Raw genomic sequence first — 22,638 nt, 5'->3', positions numbered from 1 at the left:
GTAACTTCACCACTGGTGTGAGTAAGTTCTGGTCCACCGTAAGGTCCCTGACGAAGCACAACGATAAGGTGGTCATCACCTTCAACGGTTGCACTTCGTCAGACTCGAAGAAATGCGCGTGCTATTTTAGCCGGCAATTCATACTGCATTCTCCGGCCGACAGATCCAAGCGTCGTGCCATCAGACGACTGCACAAACTAACGCACAACAGTACGCCACTTACTTTCTCTTGTGATGAGGTTCAGGCGGACATCAACAAAACCAAGTCATCAAAATCCATTGACCTTGACGGACTAAATATGCTAATGCTGAAACACCTGGGTCCATTGAGAGTAGGGTTTTCAATCTGTCCTTAGCCACTCTCATTATCCCTGACAAGTAGAAAGTAGGGAGAGTAGTTACACTACTGAAACCTGGAAAACCCGTCAACCAAGGGGAATCTTATCGGCCAATAATTCTCATTTCCCCTTTCAAACGCTGTACGTTCAAAATCATCAAGCTGTTAATGAAATCATGCCACCGTCACAACCGATTAGATTTCTTCATGCCTACCACGTCATTGTCCCGAGTTTGAAACCACCAAATTATAGACATCAGTTCAAATAGTGCCCACCCTTCAGCAGGCAACGATAAACTTCTGAGTGTATTTCTGCTTCTCATAAAAACCTTTCATCGTTCGGAGGCGGCATAAAAGTATAGGTCCCTCCAATCTGCAGTGCAAGTTTAAATTTGCTTTCCAGTTTTACGGTGTTAAACTCAGTTTAAAAATTCATCACACTTAAACAAACTTTGAAAAACTGAGCCTGGGCGTTTCTTTACATGAAAAAATTCGCTTGTGCCATTCGTAATATCGCATACGGGGTAAACAATTACCACTTTTTTGTTTGAATAGAAGGTATACGAACACTATTTATTTTACTTACCCTTTGAATTTAAAATTAAAAGAAAAATGCTTTTCTAAAACTTCGAAGGAATGTATTTTAAAACGTCTGTGTAAACGTAGTACGAGACAATTTTGCTTTCTTGCTTCTTCGCTGCTTTTTTCAGTTGCATACGATGTCAAAAACAAACTGCAACAAGCAAAACTCATTTAAACAAATGCAAAAATTACTTTAAACAAATTTCAGCACAGCCACAACAACAAAAAGTTCACACACAATAAATGTGCATCTCAAAAACATAAACAAAAAAAATTAATATTCAAATTGAGGCTGTGTTTAGTTGTATTTTTGGTGGTTACTTTATTTGTGGTCTTTTTCTTCTTTCTTTCTTTCTTCCTTACTACTTCATATTTATTGTTATAATTTTTTTTGGAACTTTGCGCGTGCGTGTTTGCATTAACATACCAGCTGCCGATAAAAGTAAGTATCGACTTGGACAGTGAATGCAATATAAATGACATTAGTGCCAGTAAGAGAAAATCACAAGGAAAATGGCAATAGCTATGCACACTTGAGGGCCTTTATAAAAACCTCGCCTCGCATCCCAAATGCGCGCAGAAAAGTGCTACATTTAATTTTGTGCCAATTGTTTTTTATGTTTTTTTAGAAAAGTTCTTTACACTTTTTCACTTCCACACTAACCCATACATGTTCAACACCCATACATACTTTCACACGAAATTTCCTTTCTGATTAATGCTTTGCCGCTTTTTCTACTTGCAGTTAGTTGTTATTTCATTCAGTGTGTATTTAAATGTATTTATATATACATATGTATGTATGCATTATAATAATAGTTATAGCCATTGCTTCTACAACCAGCTCTCTCAACTTACCGTTATGCAAATATTGAAGTTGGTATACGACCTTTGCTTACATTTGTATTTAGTTTTATTTTAGTATTGACAATTATTTAAAATACTACAATTATTAATTTATAAATTATTTAGTTTCGAAATTCTAGTATTACAAATATGTCGGTATTCTGACGACAGCCGCTTGATAATATTAGATATTGCGTGTAGTAGCATCTGTTTGTCTGCATCAATGCATCAATATTTTTAAAGCACAAATATTTGTGAGAAGAACTATAAATTAGTTTATAGTAAAAAAAAATAAGGGCGAAAGTCAAACGTATATCTATACTATAAAGGTGAATGTCTGTACGTTGTCCGCGCATCAGTACGAAACGACAACACCAAATGGCGTAAAAATTTTTATACATTCATATTTTCACCCAATGAAGGTTATAGACATGTTTTTATGATGGAACTCCCTTCCCACAGCCCCCAGGCCGCGCCACCACTCTCATTTGTCACTAAAAAATCTTAGTTTTTCCTATTTCCCACTATTTATAGCACACTCTAGACTTCATAATCCGCGGAGGATTAAATGTTTCGAAACCATGCTTGTGCGCGGACCATTCTTCGCTTCCTGACTCTTGCGACCGAGCACATTGTCATGCAAAAGAAGCTCACCTCGCATCCATTTTCCTCTTCTTATTCCTCTGTTTCTGTGCTCTTTCCTTTCCTTTTTTGGTCTAATGTAGCGTAGCGTTCTCCCTTTTTCTTTATAGCACCGTGCAACAAAAAAAGGTATCCGGAAAAATTTCATAATTACGTGAAGCTATTGATTTTATATAATAGCGCTGCATACTCAGTTTTTCATTTAAAGGTCCTTAAAGTTTCCAAAGATTAAATTAAAAAAAAAATTGTTTGAAGTATTTATACACACTAAAATAAAAGAGGACAAATCTAGTTGTTAAAGAAATGTTTGTTTACTTTTCGCACTTTAGAACATGAGTTCTTGAATATCTTTTAAATTTTCTAATGACTTAAACAAAAACAAAACAATAGTTGAACTCCCTTCTATGAAAGAAAATATATGCAATGGATGCCTTTATTTACGTTTAAAATGATGAGAAAATGAATTACTAATTTTGCAGTATTACTATATAAAATCTATAGCTTCACGTACACATGAAATTTTTCCTGGGCAACAAAATAAGTTCATTTTTATCGCACGATGTAATCGACCAATAAGATACCATCTGATTCGGAAAACCTGTTGATCTCATTTCTCCAGCCCGTTGTGATACCGATAACTCCTTAAACAGCGGTGCACCTATTTTGTACCACTGCATCGACTGCTGTTTTTGACTCAGATTCTTGGTGATGAATCCAAGGCTCGTCTCCAATAAAAATAAATGTTTAATTGTAATTTCTTGAATCTTAAGTCGGAAAGGAAGCTAGAAGCATCGGGAAGAGCTGGAGAGAATTAAAGTACATTGCCAAGAATCGCACAAGATGGCGCCTAGGCGTGGTTGATGCCCTATATCCCATGATGGATTGAGGGACAGAAGAGAGAATTCTAACTGAAATTCAAAAACTCGCTTGAACATTGCCTCCAACTTGCGCTGACCGTGAACATATAAAGAAGTTTAAAACCTTTATAGTTCATACTCCAACGATTTCTGCGATTAATTTCATTTTCAAACGTGTATCTAGAACAAATTTTTCAACTTCGTCTTCAATAGACTGTCTATATTTAAAGAGATTTTACTAAACCTTGGTATTTATAGTTGTCTTTGTTACCACCCGTAACTAAAATTATTGATTGACCGATTCTAAACTGAAGAAGCCTTTATTGTTTTTAAGGCTCGTCAGACCTGTAGGTAAAAGTTTGAATCGGTAACATAAAAATTGTATAATAAAAAATAATGTAAGTTTTTAAAACAAATGCGGGCCTAAAGTAAGCTAAGGTTTAAGCAAATAATATTTTCATTCAAATGCAATTTCACATGGAGCCTTACGGTCAAGTTGAAAGGTTAATTTCTAATTTTAACTTCGCGATATACATATAGATACTGTTATTATCTGGTCTAGTCAGATTTACAAGTTCATCAAGTATATTCGCCCATATAACTTCTTCTTATTCAATATACTAATAAGACCTCTTCGAGAACTGTCTGGCGTGGATATGGGACCAATCTTGCGCTTCATAAGAGCTACGAAATGGTTCCACGAAGGAAAATTAATGAGGTTACCGTATCGCACAGTGGTATCACAACGGTCCCATAAGGTCTAAGTGGGTTGGTCGTACAAACCGACTACCATCATAAGGTAACGTAACTAGAGATTGTAAAATTTATCGACAAAATAGTCTCTTCAATAGTCACTCATTTTGCTTGCACCGGAAATGGCAAACAAATATATACAGTTTGTCAGGAATATCTTTGCATAGTGAAGAAAAATTATAAATTTTAGCTTTGATCGAGAATTCACATGTACACATTCCATTACTGTACTTGTCTACGACTATTAAGGGCCAATAGTCATTAAATAAACACACACATTACAAAAACAACAACAAAAAAGATGTGTACTCTATTTAAAAAGTGTCAAAAAAATCTTTGCATATTCATTCATTTCATGCAATTTCATTCATTTGGGTTTTTTTTGCAAATGGAATGTGAAAGGTGTAAGAAATTATTTAGTTATTAAGTGATTGTCTTCAAGTGATCTCAGATTTGAATAAAAAAATGCCAGGCAAACGAGTTTCAAAAAATATTATTCAATTAGTGTATTTCAATCACTACAAAGGCAAATCAGCCAGAAAAATCGCCGATATGTTTTCCCTCAAAATTAGAACTGTGTATAATACCTATAATAGACCGTGCTGAAAATGAAGAAAGACTCGAGTTGAAAGGATCTACAGGCAGACCAAAAAAAGTGACGCAAAGCAGTACAAGAGGATTAGCTCTTCAAGTGGAAAAAGACTACGGGTTAAGAGTTTCTCATGAAACTGTTCGAAAAGTGTTGCAAAAACACAAATATTCTTCAAGAGTGGTTAGGAAAAAAACCCTGTTATCAGCACAAAACGTTGATAAAAGGTTGCGATTTGCCACCGAGCACTTCCCACAGAGTACTGGGATGACGTTATTTTCTCAGATGAGACGAAAATAATGCTCTACTACCTTGATGGACCCCAGAAAGTTTGGCGTAAGCCTCTCACAGCACTACAAAACAAAAATATTATCCCTACCGTAAAGTTTGGAAAACTGTCAGTAATGGTTTGGAGTTGTATATCAATAATGGGAGTGGGTGAAATTAAAATTTTGGATGAAATATTGACCAAGGAAGTATATCTTGATATTTTAAAAAACGAATTTACTTCCAGTATTAGAAAATTCGGCTTTGTTGACCCGAAAAAATTCGAACAAATTTAAATACAAATACTATCCAGATAATGATCCCAAACATAAATGTTATTTATGAAGGTCCTGGTTACTCTACAACTGCACCAAAGTTATTGATACTCCTGCCCAAAGTTCCGACATTAACCCAATCGAAAATTTGTGGGTTCATTTAAAAAGAAAGGTAGGATAAAAATCGCCAACTAATAAAACTGAATTAATAAGATTCATCAGAGAAGAGTGAGAAAAAATACCATTGGAATATGATATTCCGAAACTAATTAAATCAATGCGAAGTCGTCTTCAAGCGGTAATTGATGCCCTAGAAGGACATACAAAATATTAACCCCGAAAGACTGCATTTTTTGTTGTTTTCATCAGTTATGCAAAGATTTTTTTGACACTTTTTAAATAAAGTAAACATCTTTTTTGTTGTTGTTTTTATAATGTGTGTTTTACTTAATAACTGTTGGCGCCTAATAGTCGTAGACAAATACAGTAATGGAATATGTACATACATACATTTTTGTTTGCTTTTTTATGTGTTGTTGGAATTCTCGATCAAAGCTAAAATTTTAAATTTCTCTTCACTATGCAAAGATATTCTTGACAAACTGTATATATTTTTTTCTTAATTCACAGTTTATAATTTTTGTTAAGCATATTTAGCAGGAAAATGGGTTAAAGCCCATTAAAATATTTTCTTAATTCCCATACATGATCAAATGCATAACAGTATTTTTACCTAGTGGAAATAAAATTATCATTAGCTGCTACATACTTTCCATATATGAGGGGCGACTATTAAATAATGAAAAACGACGCTATAAAACATTTTATTTCGATTTCATATCTATTTAACACGTTCCCTGTCCCAATACAAAAATGCAAAATTGACCGACAAGTCCAACAAGGTTTTTTAAAAAATTTGTTTTTTTGTAGTCATAGGATAGCTTTAGTAATAATAATAACTAAAAAAAACGGATGTAGGGTATTTCTACCTGAAACACATATGGTCCATGAGCGTAGAGGGACATTTTTGCTTCTGCATGTTCATGAAACACATGTGGTTCAGGGAACTTTTTCTATGCTGACACACATATGGCTCAGGAACGTATCAGTGCTTATCAGGCGCACGTTTCCTGAACCATATGTGGCTCAGCGGACAGGGAACGTGTTAATTTATTGTCATCTTCAATATTCACCCTCCTCTACTCCTTCAATTCTTCATGAGAATTCTCAACTCTTCAAAACAGTATTGGGAGTCTTCTGTTAGCTTCTCTTTTGCAGCACTTTAACTTGGCTGGCCAAAAGCCAGCATGGCGTATGCGTACTTCTACCATAACAGAGTCACTTGTTGTTGTAACAGCATAAACATTCCCCATACCAGAACGGGGAATGCTGCTGGAGTGACAATCCTTGACCCGATATAAATCCGGGTCGTTCTGGTAACGTATCTCATTTTTAGCTAAAAAATTATAACAATTAGGGGTTAAAAAGTATCTATGAATTGTTGTTTGATTTAATTCAGAAATAAAATGTGAACTAAATTGGTACAATCTGTGTAAATACTTTAATGTATTTTAACATTTTCTAATACTCGATAATGATAGTTGCCATACCGTCATTACAAATCAACGAAGGTCGGCATTTGAAACACCCTTTACCAGCCACAATTTGTTAATTTGTAATATGTAGCTGTTTTTAATGCCACACGACAAATTGGCAATCGGAATAAGATTTGGCGATTGCGTGTACTTCTCGTCGCCTTAATGCTGCTTGCTAATAATACCGTCCTTGGTCGACGACATATCCGGCTCATTCCGGTAATGTAGACCTGGCACCATTTTACTTTACTTTTACTATTGGAAGTTGATTTAATGTTAAATTGTTCTCGTAACGATCTCATATTAAAATGAAAAAAAAAAAAAAAAAAATTGTTAAATGCCTACTCATTAAGCACACTGCTATTTTTTTTACCACGACGGTATATCCGCTTAATTGTAAATTTTTCAACCCGTCCTCACATTTTCACGTTAGCCATATCTGTGACTCCTCGATGCAAATTAAGTTTAAATATTTCATATTCGCAACGCAATTCATTATCGAATTGCCAAAAACTGTTTTTTGCAGCGCTACTTAGCAGTTGGCAATGGCTAGCAAAATACATATACGCTTTATACTCAATACTACAATGGCCCGCGCATAGTAGCCAATTTTTTGTGTGATTATAGTTTTTTATTCCTCTGCGCAAATTACTACCTACCTTTCGTTTCTTACACTCTATCTTTGTATTGCTACTGTAAATCATATGCACAAGCAACTCAAATTAACCGAATTTAGTTTGGCTAGCTAGCACGCTCATTTGACTACTATATCCGAAGCACAGCAAATATCGAGTATCGCTACGGGTCTGGATTTACTTACTTATTAATTTCAAACTTTTCTCTATGTTTACAGGGCATGCCGGAGGCGTGGGCACGCCTGCTGATGAACTCGAACATCAGCAAGCAAGAACAAAAGAATAATCCACAAGCTGTGCTGGATGTGCTCAAGTGGTTTGACAATACAACAAAGCAGCGGCCAAGTTCCAAGTACATGACAAATGCCATCACGACGCATTCAGGTAAATGAAATACAAAAGAATACAGCACTTACTTCTGCACATGTGTAGATATGTACACATAATTTGTATAAATTCAGCGTTGTTAATCGTAAATGTTTATTTTGCAGGCTCCTCGTTAAGTCGTGTTAGCAGCAGCAGTCCCAGCAGCACACCAACTGACTCTGAGTTGCACGCCTCGAACAGTGGCGGTAATTTGATTGGCGTTAACCTGAGTAATCTAAGCCTTGGCGGTCCAAATGCCAATTCTAATGCGAATACGGTGGGATTGATAGGTCAATTGGGGGGCAGCGTTGGTGGTGGTATTGGTGTACCGACTGTGCATGGGAATCACCATCAGACGCATGGCGGCGTTTTGAGTCAGTCGCATTCGTATAACTTTGGTGGCAATACTGCCTCCTCATCTTCGCAACATTCGTCCGCCAATGAAGATGACATACTTGGTGCACCACAACCGGCGCCACCGCCGATTGCGTCGCGACCTGAACGTACGAAATCAATCTATACGCGTCCGATTGAGGGAGTGAGTGGAGTGTCGGAGGGTATCGACCATTTTCGAGCGGCCACACCAACTACACCGTTGCATCAACAAATACAGCAGCATCAGCATCAACACCAACATCAGAATAATGTGGCGCAACCGCAACAGCAACAATACCGCACGCCGAATAACGCAATTACGGCCACCGCAGCCGCCGCCGCCGCAACAGCAGTAACAACTGTGACAACAACATTGGATAAGAACAAAAATAACGAAAGTAATTACAGCATAACATTAAGATTTTTTTGTTAATAATATTGTTAGTAGTTAGTAGTAAACATTACATTTAGCGAGTTACACGCCTTCCAACAGAACGCAGAGTGGTATATTTTGCATAAATTTACAATTAAAAATTTACTTAAAAATTGTATTTGTTAGAAAATAACTACACATTTGTTGGCACGTGTGTAATCTGCATACTCAAGCTCGCACATCCTCGTTTTCACATGCTTAACACCAGCATACATACATATGTATATATACGGGAATATTATTGCCGGCGAAAATGTGCGCGTTGGTGTTTTAGAATGATGAATTATCGGCTGCGTCAAGCTGATTTTCAATAAATTCAATCACCTTTCGCATATTTTCGTGGTCGCTGTATGCATTTATAACTTCATACGCTTTAACACTTGTAATTTTTCTGTATCACTACAAACCAATTAACAAAACAAAAAATTAACAAATAACAAATAACTGACTTGAATGTTGCATATCGTCTGCTTCTGTTTCGTTCGTTGTTTCGTCTGTTTTGTTTTTGTTTTCTGTTTCTGTTTCGCTTGCAGCAGCAGCAGCAAAGTCAGCAACAGCAACATCAGAGTGCGTTGTGACTGCGCCGTCTCTGCCACAGCAATATGTTGAGCCTGTCGCAACGCATGCATCGACTTGCATTTGTACTATAACCACAACGTTGACTACGTCGACGACCATTGCCAGTAATCTCAGTAGTAATACGAGTATTATTGGTGTCATTGGTTCTTGTTCTACTTCTACCACTACTACTACTACTACTAACATTGCAACAGTTGACACAAATACAACAAGTACTAACTCCACTGCTAGCACTCATTTGCAATTTATCGATTGTAATGCAACGACGACTAATCACGATTCTTCTGCTTCCTCCTTTTCATCGTTTCCATCATTTAACGACGATGCATTGCTGCTGCCACCCATCTATTGTCCCTCGGTGTCTTCCTCGATCTGTGAATCTGTGGCAATGCCAACGCCACCACCACCTCTTCCAACGCCAACAACTGTCACAACAACTACAATCACACCGGCCACACCCGTCATTGGTGATATTACTGCTGCTGCCGCTAATGTGCACACATTCGCTACGGCGGATGGCGACGCATCAACTGCAGACATATATTCTACCGACCCAACAACCAAACGCTTGACCGCTTCACCAGCTGCACCGATCAATGCAGCAGTGGCGCAACAGCAACAAGGCACCACAACGGCAACGGCACAATTGGTGACTCCATCCACGGTGGCACCGAACACAGCGGCGGCCACACAGCCACGTTCCGGCACCGCCAAGAAAAAGAAAATGTCTGATGAGGAAATATTGGAGAAGCTGCGAACCATCGTTTCGGTAGGCGACCCGAATCGCAAATACACAAAAATGGAAAAGATTGGACAGGGGGCTTCGGGCACTGTGTATACAGCGATTGAATCCTCAACCGGCATGGAGGTAGCCATCAAGCAGATGAACTTATCGCAACAGCCGAAGAAGGAACTGATCATCAACGAAATTCTTGTGATGCGAGAGAATAAACATCCGAATGTGGTGAACTATTTGGACAGCTATTTGGTGTCCGAGGAGTTGTGGGTGGTGATGGAATATCTGCCTGGTGGTTCATTGACCGATGTCGTCACGGAAACGTGCATGGATGAAGGTCAAATAGCAGCAGTATGTCGTGAAGTGCTGCAGGCATTGGAGTTTCTTCACTCCAACCAGGTGATACACCGTGACATCAAAAGTGATAACATACTGCTCGGCCTCGACGGTTCGGTGAAGCTAACTGATTTTGGTTTCTGCGCGCAAATCTCGCCGGAACAGTCGAAACGCACAACCATGGTGGGTACACCGTACTGGATGGCGCCAGAAGTGGTAACACGCAAACAATACGGCCCAAAGGTAAGTGAAATTGCATACTTTTAGGCGCGGAATTGCATACATCCAGCATTATTGGAAGAGTGTCGTAAACCAAAAAACCAAAATATAGAGAAAGCCGGATTTAAAGTTTTAAATTTACTATTGGCGCCTGAATAAAAATAAATACCCAATTTTAATAGAAATCGCTAAGAATTTCACACACGACAGAAAAGAAGAGATGAGGTTTTGTATCCATTTTTCTCAACAAATAAATTGTTTTTTGAATTATGACATTCTTGCAGCAAACGATTGATATTTAGCCTCAGATATTCCCCAATGCGTATTAAGGACCACATTTTCCAGTACATTTTTGAAAGCTTCATTTAAATGTCCTTAGTATAAAAAGTCACAGCAGTTAAACTTGTACTGAATAACTTTGGCCTACTTGTTAGCTTTTAAAGCTTTTAAACTTTTAAAACTAATTTGTGTTATTCTCTACGCAGGTTGACTTGTGGTCACTCGGTATTATGGCAATTGAGATGGTTGAGGGTGAGCCGCCCTATTTGAACGAGAACCCATTGAAAGCCCTGTACCTCATTGCCACAAATGGCAAGCCGGAAATTAAGGAGAAAGAGAAATTATCGACAGTATTTCAAGATTTTCTAGATCAGTGTTTGGAGGTTGATGTCGAGAGACGTGCGAGTGCGCACGATTTGTTGAAGGTAATGCGTGCTTAAATTGTTCCTTGTCTCTTTCATTAATCAAAAATATATTTTTGTTACTTTCGCTACAGCATCCTTTCCTGAAATTAGCACGTCCATTGGCTAGCCTAACGCCTCTAATTATGGCTGCCAAAGAAGCCGCTAAAGGAAACTGATTAAAGAAGAATTAATTTAATTTACGCGAAAGTGATGAAATTAGAACTTAAACACTTGAATAAAAAATAATAATATACATATAAATATAAAAACAACCACTACTACTAGGAATGAAAAAAAATTGTAATACACAAAACACAAACACACAAGGCAACACGAGTAGACCAACACATACACACTTGCAAAGCTGCAGTTTATACATACATATTATATTTATATACATATATATATTAATTATGTATTTAAACGTTTTATAAGGCGTGAAAAGAGAGCAGGAAGCCCATTAAATTATACTATACCTATATCTAAACATAAAGTGATCGAGTGGTACACAGAAAAATGAAAAACAAAAGCAAGGTGAAAATGCGAAAGCGAAATTGGAAAAAAGGGTTACAAGAAAGAGGAGGATTAAAAATTATAAATATGCGGAATCGTAATTATTATTGTCATTTAATATTGCTTAATGTTTTAAAACACAGTTAGAGAGCTTAAATAAACTTTTCAAAAATTAACGCTTCTCTGGCAAAGTGCCAGTGTTGAACATTTTCAGGAATCCATCTTTGTTTTTAATTTCATATACAAAACTTGATCATTTTGTTGAGAGTGAAAAATAATTGAATTGATACAATTGCCGACTCTCACACATTTCTTACACTTCGCAAGGCACCATATGTATTTTCAATCGAAATATAACTCAATTCGCGTAAATTTATTGGAAGAAATTAATTTTTCATACGTTTAAGATTTCATCTCCAAACAATTTAGAGAGGCGTTGTAAATGCCATTTTAAGTAAGTTTTTATTTTATTTTAATTACTCTTTATTTGATTAATTATTGTTGTTAGTACTTTAACATGAGAACAAATAAATACATACAAGAAACATACATTTAACAGAGAAACTGAGACAATTTTTGTAAGACTACGTCATTCTAACTGCATACAACTTAATTATAATTAGCATTTTATACATAATTATAAATTATAATTAACGAAAGTTAAGTAAAGAAGAAAACAAGAACAAGTGACATCTAAAACCGCTCTACTGACATTTTTATTTATATAATATATTATATATTTGTAAAAATAGAAAACTTTAAGACTTTGTTTATTTTAATTTGGTTTTCTCATTACAGTGATATTCAATACAAATGGTGAAATAAGCATTTTCCGTTATTCACGAGATTATTATTGTATTATTTTTTATGTACTTCTGTGTTTCCTGATCATTGAAATCGAATTTCTTTTATTAAATTGAATGTAAAGGCACTTTTTTTCTATAATACGTAGTTTAATGAAATTTTTATCTTCATGACTTTGATTCTAACAACAATGGAGAGAATAATAAGGTGGCGCCGATCGTGGCAAGAATGGTACATTTACCGGGTTTGGTCAATAACTATGATGAAAAAGAATGTTGTGAGAATAAATTCGACTCCTACGTCAACGGGGAATTCTGTCCGCTCACTTCACACGTATTGACATACTCGTGCAATCAGTCGTTGTTCAGACGGCAATGAAGACACATGAGCGAAGACCATGATAATTTTTTTCGCATATCACCAACACAATCTCAGTTTTTTTCGTAAACAAACCGATTCATAACTTATCAGCTGATTGTGTTAAATTCGCTGAGAACCAATTGCCGGTGACGTCACGCCTCTGTGATGGGCCCAATCTTGGACCCACATTTAAATCCCTAAATTCCCATGTCATTTTTGGTATGTCAAGGCTTGTAAACTCGCTTTCAGAACCGGAACTACTCATGGCCTAACAGAAATCGTTATGTCAGCAAAAAAGGATTTATTAAGCTTTGTGTGGCACATTTTTCATACAGAAATTTTCTACTTTAGTTTTCGCGTAAACTTATTTCCATCATTGGGAGATAACCCTCCCTACATAAAAAAGAGGCAGCTCTTGTAGCCATCTGTTGTTAAAAAAAACTTTCGTTTGTGTATATCTTTATTGCGATGGGAACGCTTGAAATTTCTGAAACTTGGCAGAGCTCTTAACAACAGTTAAGTTCTTGGTGGAAATATGTTATAGAAATTAAAAAAAAGGCTTCGTAACAGTCACACCTCGGTCAGATATGAATATTCATCATTTTGACATTTTGTTTCCATCCAGTTACAGTCTGTCTAATGGAAGCGTGACCGGCAAAATTCAAACTTCGAGTTCGGTTATAAAAAAAATGTAAATGTTGCTAAATGGGTGTACCCTTTTCACAATATGCGTTGTGCAATTTACATATTTTGTGAGAAATTTGGAAAGCGTATGTTATTTTTACAAAATGAGTCCCGCGTGTGAAAAACGATTTGAGTGATTGATGGTTAAAATGGGATTTCTAGGCAAAAAATCAGTCGCAAGAGTGGATCGATGACATGGTGCTTTAGCATGCAATAAGCGCCAGCTTCCTCCTTCGCGGTATTCAGGGCGAATTCTACGAATTCAACGAATGCGATGCAGCAAACGCTTCAAAACGCCAAGTTAGAAAATTGCATTGATGGTTTGGCCCGTTGGCCCGAACTCCTTGTGGACAATTCCCTTGGAATCGTAAAAACAAATAAGCATCGACTTGATTTTTGACTTCTCCACTCATGCCAAGGCAAATTCGACTGATTTGGAACCGATTACCTCGACAACGTGCGCAGAAATATGCAGCCATTAAAGCCAGTGGAGGGACTATACATTTTATTGAATATATTGCCAGCAATATATAAGGCCATATAAGTAGTTTTTTAGAATCGAATTGGTCAAATAGTTTCTCAAGTTATAGCGGTCACGCTCCTGTTAGACAGACTGGATCTTGTTCGGAAAACTCTAAGAAAAGTGTTTGTCACTGCGGTTTGGTATACATGCAGACACAACGGACACATTCGTCCTAATATACTTATACAGCTGTTGTTGTTGTCATTGTGATATTTGTTGTACATTTTTGAAGAATGCTGCGCAAGTGGCAGTCCCTGGCTGAGTCATTTCTCTCTTCTAATTATTAACATTTTCTCAAGCTTTACATAATTTTTAACTATAAATTAATTCACTTTAAGACTTTCGGCTAACAGTAACGTGATATCGTATTTAATAATGCACATTCAATGCAATGATTTCGCATTCAATAATGCACGACATGCAATGGATCGGCAACGGTCGCAGTGAGTTGGTTTAAAGACCGACTTCCACTTCTATTAGAATCATAGCGGCTACTAAAACGGGGAATCTCAAATGAATGAAAATCAACCCCAAACTAGAATTGACGCACGGAAGTTCTCTATGTGGCTTAGTTTGAGCAATATACTTATACAATCTTAGACGATTATGGGTGCTGACGTTGGATCCTTTAAATTCAGAAGCAACAGCATAAAGCAATCAAGCGGAGAATATTTCATTAAGGGTTACATGGGTTTCGCCGGGTAAAAAAAGGCCTACTTTCAATATTTTTTTTCTATGTAAAATTTATTAATTAATTATTTATTTAATTCAAACTTTTTTCTGTCTTATAGATACATATTTAAAGAATAATTTCTGAAATTTTCAAAAAAAAAAAATTACAACTCCTCCATTGTGACGTCATTTCCGGTGACCCCTCGAAAATGAAAAAACAAAAATAAGTGTTTTAGTTAAGACCATAAACTCGTGCTTGAACGAAGGAAAGAAAAAAAAGTAAAAATTGGAATTTTGGCAGACATTTTTCCAAAAAAATGAAAATTTCTGTCAAATTTGCTGACATTTTGTTTTTTTTTTAAATAGTTGTAATTGAAAAAAAATATCCTTCGTCCAAGCACGAGTAAATTGGATCTCGAACACCTGTGAAAAATTTCATCAAGATCGGTTGAGTAGTTTTCGAGAAAATTTGACAACCGACTTTGAAAACACGGTTCCGAGAAAAACGCGTTACAAGTTTTGAGTAACAATAAAAGTGGCTTGGAGCGCACACATTCCGAAGGCTGTATCTCCGAAACTATTATTCGGATCGACTTGAAAATTTAGGATATATTCTTGATATGTTGTAGAAATTAATAAGCCAAAAAAACTTCGATTTTTTGAAGCCACGAAACCCATGTAACCCCTTAATTTACATGATTTTAAATTAAACAAAAAAAAAATAAATCGAAGGAAGTGTATGTATTTCAAATTAATATTTTACCAAATTATCTAATTACGAACGAAGATGTAGTAATATTGAGACTACGCCTATGAAAGAAACTCTTCTCAAACTCGAAACGAAACTGCTTCGCATAAAAACGTAGACTGCTAACATTTGCGAAACACGGATGGTTCTTCTTTCTTTCACGGTGATATACCATGCTGGATCTAATTATTATGATTCAATTATTAGGGGATTAAAATTCAATTTGTATGTGGGCCTACTGAGAAATTTTTATTCGCAAATAAAATGCTATTTATTTTAGGTATTTTATTTACATATTTTTTTATTTTCCTTCACCCTTTCCAATCTTATTATCTAGAATCATAAGTGGAGAATATTTTAGCAACAGAATACTGTTCGGTTTTCGCGATTCGGCAATGCAGGTCGTTTTATATTTATTCCACCCCAGTGGTCAAGCAGTTCTGCTCTCACTTGCGCTTAGCGATGAAAACAACAAAAGTTCATTATTTGACCCGACCCGGAAAACGATAAGTAGAATAGAAGATACAACAGCTTGAAGTGGAATTTCTAGAGGAGCTACGAAAATGCTGAAATAAATCACTTTTTTAAGCAAAAACGAAGATAGAGATTAAATTAAACATAGGAAGATAATACCATGGAAAAAGAGATTTTGTGAAATTCAATTTGTTTAACCTTCTGTATTCTTTTAACCGTGATCGGCCCCATTTTGCTGTGTATTTTTGTTCCTCTATTTTAAGACTTTAAAGGTCGAAACGTCTTATATATATTTCGTATCGGAAACTTGATTGTATAGAAATCCATAAGCACAAAAGGAAATTTCGAATTGAATTTCAAATTGTCAAGTGGGCATTAGCATCGTAAATGGATATCCGAAGTAACCGATGGTGGTTAGGCCACTGGAGAAATTTAACTTACATTATTTTGTTTATTTAATTTAATTTATAGTTTTTTTTTTTTTATTTACAGTTTTGAATATATTTTCTTTTTACAGTATCTGCTTTCTTTATGGCAACACTTTATGATCTTCGATAGTCGATTCTTCAAAGAGTGTATGGCTTGTATTTTACAGATTTGCACTCTTACTTTAACTGACACCATCGCTTACCACACCTTAGGAAACGAAAACACATACAAACAAATTATATACACATACATACTTGAACTAATTTAGTACATTACACATACTTACATACAAACGATATTTAAATTTAGTAGGAAAGAATACGCAAATAGAAAATAGTTAATAATTAAAGTATAGCAAAAAAACAAAAACACCAACAATAAAAACAATGACAAAAACAATAGCGTCTAGTGATTACCAAGTAATAAATAATGTATTAGATTGCAGTATACTTGAATGAAAACAAAAAGTAAATAGAATATACTTTAAAGCATGCATACATATGTACGTATGCATTTATGCAGATACATCTGTTTGTAGCAATAGAACCTTACCGAAATTAGGACGTGTATAAATAGTAGTTTTCCAATTGCAAGTAAGCCAAGTGGCCTGACTTGTATGTTATAGGTATATATGTGTTTGTATGTATGTATGTAACCGTAACAAGGAAAAAAAAAATACGAAAGAAAAACAAATACAAAGCAAAGGTATAGCAAAGTTGAAAGAAGTGGAAATTGGTCAATGGGTTGAAAATTTGAAGCAAGCCAATAAAATAAATATGGAAATCATACTTTGTGCCTAACCATAAAACAATTAAAGAGAATAAAACTAAATTACTAAACTGAAAAGTGAATCAATAAAATAAATGTATGAAATGAAGTAAAAAGTCGAAAAATATAAATATTTATAAAGTTCGTCATAAACACTGATAAAACATATGCAATGAACCACAACAAACAATAGGATGCATACTATAAACCGGACATAGAACGTTTTGTTGACATTTTTTGTATAACAAAATTTGATAAAATTTAACCACCAAAAATTATGCAAAAGTTTTCGATAGAGAATTACTCTTCTTATTTGGATTTTCATTGGCCTTTTCCAAATTATAACCGATTTGATTATAAAAAGGCGCACGAGAGTTAATCCATTTTGGGTAATTAAAGTCCGCTGAGCATGTCGGCGCACTTAGTTTTTTGAATAAGAAAGTAATCACACATAGTTAAAAATATATATGTACATATATGTGATACATGCGAGGGTGGTTTAACAAGTACCCGTGCTAAAAATGAAGACACCATTTAAAAAAAATTGTTTTTTTTTTCCTTTCAACATAGTCCCTCTTAGAAAGATGCACTTCTCCCAAGGCTGCGGCCATTTTTTAACCCCTCAAAAAATAAGTCTCGTCAAACTCCCCAAATTACGCCTCTATCTCGGCGATGACTTCCTCGTTTGAACTAAACTTTTTTCCCGCCATTTCCCGAGCCATTTCTTCATGTTAGCGAACAATACGGGAAATGTGACAGCAATTCATAACGGAATTCATGCAGTTTGGCGGCAGCTAGTCCGGATGAATGATGCTGATGCGTTATAGTGGTGAAACAGCACCTTCTTTTTCGCCAAATGCGGCCGTGCCCCCTTCAATTTTTTGTGAAAGCGGTCCAATAACTCATTGTAGTGTTGTCCAGTGATCGTTCTTATATATATATAATTGGCACGTACGTTTTGGGTTTTTTGCCCAGCTCCTCCTCCTATTTGTGGTGTGCGTCTTGATGTTGTTTCACTAATGGAGGGATCTACAGTTTCAAGCCGACTCCGAACGGCAGATATTTTTTATGAGTAGCTTTTTTATGGAAGAAATACACTCGGAGGTTTGCCATTGCCTCCCGAGGGGCGACCGCTATTAGAAAAAAACTTTTTTCTTAATTTTGGTGTTTCACCGAGATTAGAACATACGTTCTCTCGCAATTCCGAATGGTAGTCACGCACCAATCCATTCGGCTACGGCGCCGCGTGATCGTTCTTCCTTTTTCTAAAAAAATCCATGAGGGTGATGACGTTCGCATCTCAAAAAATTGTCGCCATGACCTTTCCGGCCGATAGGACTTTCTTCGGTTTCTTTGGAGCGATTCACTGGGAAAAATCCATTGTTTTGATTGTTGCTTAGTTTCTGTCTGGTGTGTAATGATGTGTGCAGGTTTCATCAACGGTGACAAGTCGATAAAAAAATCTTTCGGATCTCGCTTAAATAGCTCCAAACACTTAATCGAAGTTAACAGCCGCATCCGCATGTTGCTGCTTGTGAGCAATCGCTGCACCCATCGTGCCAACAATTTTTTCATCACCAACTTATCATATAAAATATTAATTGCCATTTCGATCGACACACTAACTTTCGTTCGTCGATCAGCCAGAATTATATCGTGGACTTTTTGAATGATTTCCTCGGTAACCACGTCTTGCGGGCGTCCTGATCGCTCCTCATCAAAAATGGATGTTCGCCTACGTTTAAATTCGTTGAACCAATATTAACTGTGGTCATAGATCGCGAAGCATAGACATCATTCAACTTTGCTTTTATCTCCCCGCATTTTTCCCATAAAAAAAAGCGAATTACCGAACAATACTCTTTTTCCATCTTAGCTAAAATGACGAAACACGTCTTTCTCGAATAGCTGCCAAATCCAAACTAACCTTATAGTCTGAAATTTGTTTTGCTGTCGTTTGATAGATGGCAGCACACGATGTTAACACCAACTTCCCTCAGAAACGCCCTCTGTCATCAAACACGGGTACTTATTGAACCGCCCTCGTATAGTAATTAAATTGAATATGAAACGAAAGTTGAGGGTCACTGCTATTTTAAAGCAACGTTTTTTTTCTTATTGAAAATTTTAAAATAATTTCCTGTTTCACATTGGCAATTCCCAAGGATATTCAAAAATATATTTTTTAACGAAACATTTTTTTTAAATGTTCACTCTGACAAAAACTTAAATGCTTATATATGATTTGAAAACAGTGTGATTCTCCTCTTTAGTTTGATATCTGCATATATAATTACTATAGAATAGAATAGGAGTACAGTCAAACATCCATAACTCGATATTTTTGTAACTCAACTCAACTCAAACTAAATTGAATTTCAACAGCGTTTAAAGAGCAATGTAAACTTCGAACTTGTCCATAACTCATAACTCGAATAAGTATTTTTGCACAAGTTTCTCCAAGTTTAACTATTTAAGGGAAATCCCACATTATGTACTTGGTTTTTTGTTTTTTTGCGATGCTCTTATTTGCATAGAACTTTTGTATGTAAAGCAAATGCTGTAGTGTCAACTGGGGTCCACTTTTACTGGTTGCGTTTGGTCGAACCCTAAGCGATGCGCGAACTATTTTACCCGACAATTTGTTTTGCATCCTTCGGTCGACAGATATGTATAAGCGTCGTGTTATCACTTCTCCAGCGAAGAAGCCAAGGTGGTCATCAGGAAAGGTAAATCTTCCAAAGCCATTGGTTTTGACGGTATCAACATGCTGATGTTAAAAATTTGGGTGCGACGGGAGCAGCATACCTCACAAGGACCATACATTTTTCCTTGACTACTCTCATTGTAGTCGACAAGAGGAAAACAGGGAGAATGGTCCCACTAATGAAACCTGCGAAGCCCGCCAACCAAGACACTTGATCCCAGGTTCACATCAACATGCTTAACCTAAACCGCCCCTGCGCGAGAATTGTTCTAGTAGCATTCGGCCTATCGAAGGTTTTCGATACTGCTACAACAACAACATCAACAAGGTTTTCGATAAATTAGCCATTCCATCTTACTATATGATATTCAACAGTCGACCTTCTAACTGGGACTAAAGAGATTATCCGCAAACTATTTGCGTGGTGGACGCATGTCAGTAGCATTGCGAAATCAAGCTTCTTAACAGAGCCGCACAAGGAGTACCGCAGTGTGGTGTCCTTTCACCTTTGCTTCTCAACTTCTATATTTCGAAGCTTTCTCAGCGATCTCGTACGCTGACGATTGCTCGGCAATCCAGAAGAAAGGAGTCAAACTAGAGCTGAAGTTTGAATTCGATGACACACCTGTACCGACTGTTAACAATCCCTAAATACTGTATGTCACCTTCGATAGTTTGAGCTCCTTTTCACCGCATGCAACCATAATTGCCACTAAGGTCCAAAATCGCAACAACGTCCTCAAATCGCTAGCCGATAGCACTTCGGGCAAGGTTCAAGAAATGCCGTTCGTGGCATTTAAAGCAATTGACCGGCCGTTTCTGAATTAACAGACATAGCGCCTGGTACTAGTGACACGTAGTTAAAGGAAGTCCAATACTACCATCACGGCAGCCACTGGTTGCTTCCTGATGTCTCCTTTACAAGTTCTTTACAGCATGGCTATTGGGCTCCTGGTTAACTAGCATAGTTGGATTGCTACCGCAGGAACCACTCCTGCAGGCACTTGCTGGAGGCTGAGACTCCTCCCAAGCCTTAAACGGCATTCATCGGAAGTCTCTTACCATCTTTTTAAACTTCCGCACTCCGAATACCATCATCGGAGTTCAACCACCACAGATTAAGAACTTCGACTACCTCGCGAGACCCTCGTAACTTTGACTCAATTACGGTCTGGTTATTGTAGCAGGGTGTAAACTCCTACCTATTCAAAATCGACCTTACATTCTCAATATATGGCCGATATGTGAAGGTACGGCGCACGACACTAACCACCTATTTATGTCCCCCTCAAATCCACTCACCTAACACTCCTCGCGCTTTGGATCCCCCTCGTCGAAACAACATGTGTCTTGGGCCTACCGGTAGTTGAGATTGATGATAGCTATCGATGGCTGCACCGTATAGGAAGGGTTTGATGAACTGTTACAGAAACGACAACAATATAAGGCTTTGAACAAATTCGAATTTCTTTCAGCTGAAAACTCGAAAAGGAAAGTAGGTTTTCAGTCACTTATTCCGGTTGCTTTAATTCATTGTAACTTTAGATATGTATGATAAATGTGTTCATTATTTAAAATGTGTTGTTGTTGTTGTAGTAGCATGTGTAAACATTCCCCATAATTACATACGGGGAATGCTGCTGGAGTGACAGTCTTTGGCCGAAATAAATCCGGGTCGTTTCGGTAACGTAGAACCGACTATCGTGGAAACGATTTAAAATGTGTGTTACATAATGGTAGTTTTTTAAAAACAAAATAATATAAATATAACAACTAGAGCGCCTCCATAAGTCGAACATTTTCATTCAATAATGGTAATCCGAGTTATAGACGTTTGATTGTGTTTAAAGTGTTCAGTGGCTCTTAATTATCCAACATCCACCATAAAACAGCCTGAATAATTTTGGACTTTTACTGTGTAAAACAGAGAAAAAGGATAATGTGAAAACCTTGCGGCAAATTTTAGGGTTAGAAAATATTAATAATTAGAATTATATTTAATTTTTATTTACTTCATAGTTTTGAACTTGTAAAGTTCAAAAGTTCTTAAGTTTAGCCTAAGAAATCTTTTCTTATGTTTTTAAAAATGATATATTTCAAATTCTTTATGAATATACCTATGTATGCAGTGAACGTTATTTTTCGAACCATCATTGATTGCCTATCGATGTGAACAAAGCAAAAGTAACAACTAAAATATAAGTCAATATAAAATCTTATACTTTGGCCAAATAAGAATACAAAGTCTGCAATTCACAAATATCCTATGTATTTTAATTTATTGTGACAATGATTGTTATACTCGTACTATAAAATTTGTAAATTTATTTCATTTTTTTAATACAATTTAAAGCGACTTTTCATTCACCTTCTATTACCTTACCTTCTCCTGATAATTTTTTATAAAAAAAATTTGGAACGATGTAAACTACAAACAAAATAAGAAAACGCAAAAACGAATGTATTTCACAATAACTTCTAATATTTACGATATTATTATATGATTATTATGAGTATAATTATTATTATGAAAGAAAAATATATATATTATGAAATATAACATTATGAAAGAAAACCGAATAAAACTTATTTAAAGTAAAACAGTTTTAAGGCACTTGAATTTTGTTAAATGCAAGGTGATTTTGTTTTAAATTGTTCAAACACTACGTAGAAAAAATTCAAATTATATGACAACTAGAAAAAGGTCGATAGGTAGCAATAAAGGTGAATTACTGTAGACATATTACTCTCACTTCAGCAGATATGGACTGACAAACCTAGATCTCCGCTCCGCTCTCCATAAATTGCGACCCGCCATCAAAAAGTTTTTCCTAACAGCGATCGCCATACA

At 36.2% G+C, this 22,638-nt stretch overlaps 1 protein-coding gene across 5 annotated transcripts in view; it reads left to right on the top strand.

Annotated features, from left to right (window-relative positions):
- LOC129245096 (serine/threonine-protein kinase Pak) overlaps positions 1-12,350 on the top strand; it is a 35,127-nt gene extending 22,777 nt beyond the window's left edge. For 4 of the 5 annotated variants that reach the window (XM_054883098.1, XM_054883090.1, XM_054883081.1 and 1 more), the window contains 5 exons: positions 7,597-7,762; positions 7,870-8,517; positions 9,668-10,446; positions 10,908-11,126; positions 11,198-12,350. In XM_054883098.1, the coding sequence (XP_054739073.1) occupies positions 7,597-7,762; positions 7,870-8,517; positions 9,668-10,446; positions 10,908-11,126; positions 11,198-11,281 (1,896 nt within the window). In that variant the 3' untranslated portion in view covers positions 11,282-12,350. The remainder of the gene's footprint in view (positions 1-7,596; positions 7,763-7,869; positions 8,518-9,667; positions 10,447-10,907; positions 11,127-11,197) is intronic. The other variant, XM_054883112.1, reaches the window with a different exon arrangement.
- Positions 12,351-22,638: the final 10,288 nt, after the last annotated feature.

This window comes from Anastrepha obliqua, chromosome 1 (genome assembly GCF_027943255.1).
Source record: "Anastrepha obliqua isolate idAnaObli1 chromosome 1, idAnaObli1_1.0, whole genome shotgun sequence".
Classification (NCBI taxonomy): domain Eukaryota; kingdom Metazoa; phylum Arthropoda; class Insecta; order Diptera; family Tephritidae; genus Anastrepha; species Anastrepha obliqua.
Note: the sequence above shows the minus strand (reverse complement) of the source record. Positions and strands in the feature narration are given on the sequence as shown.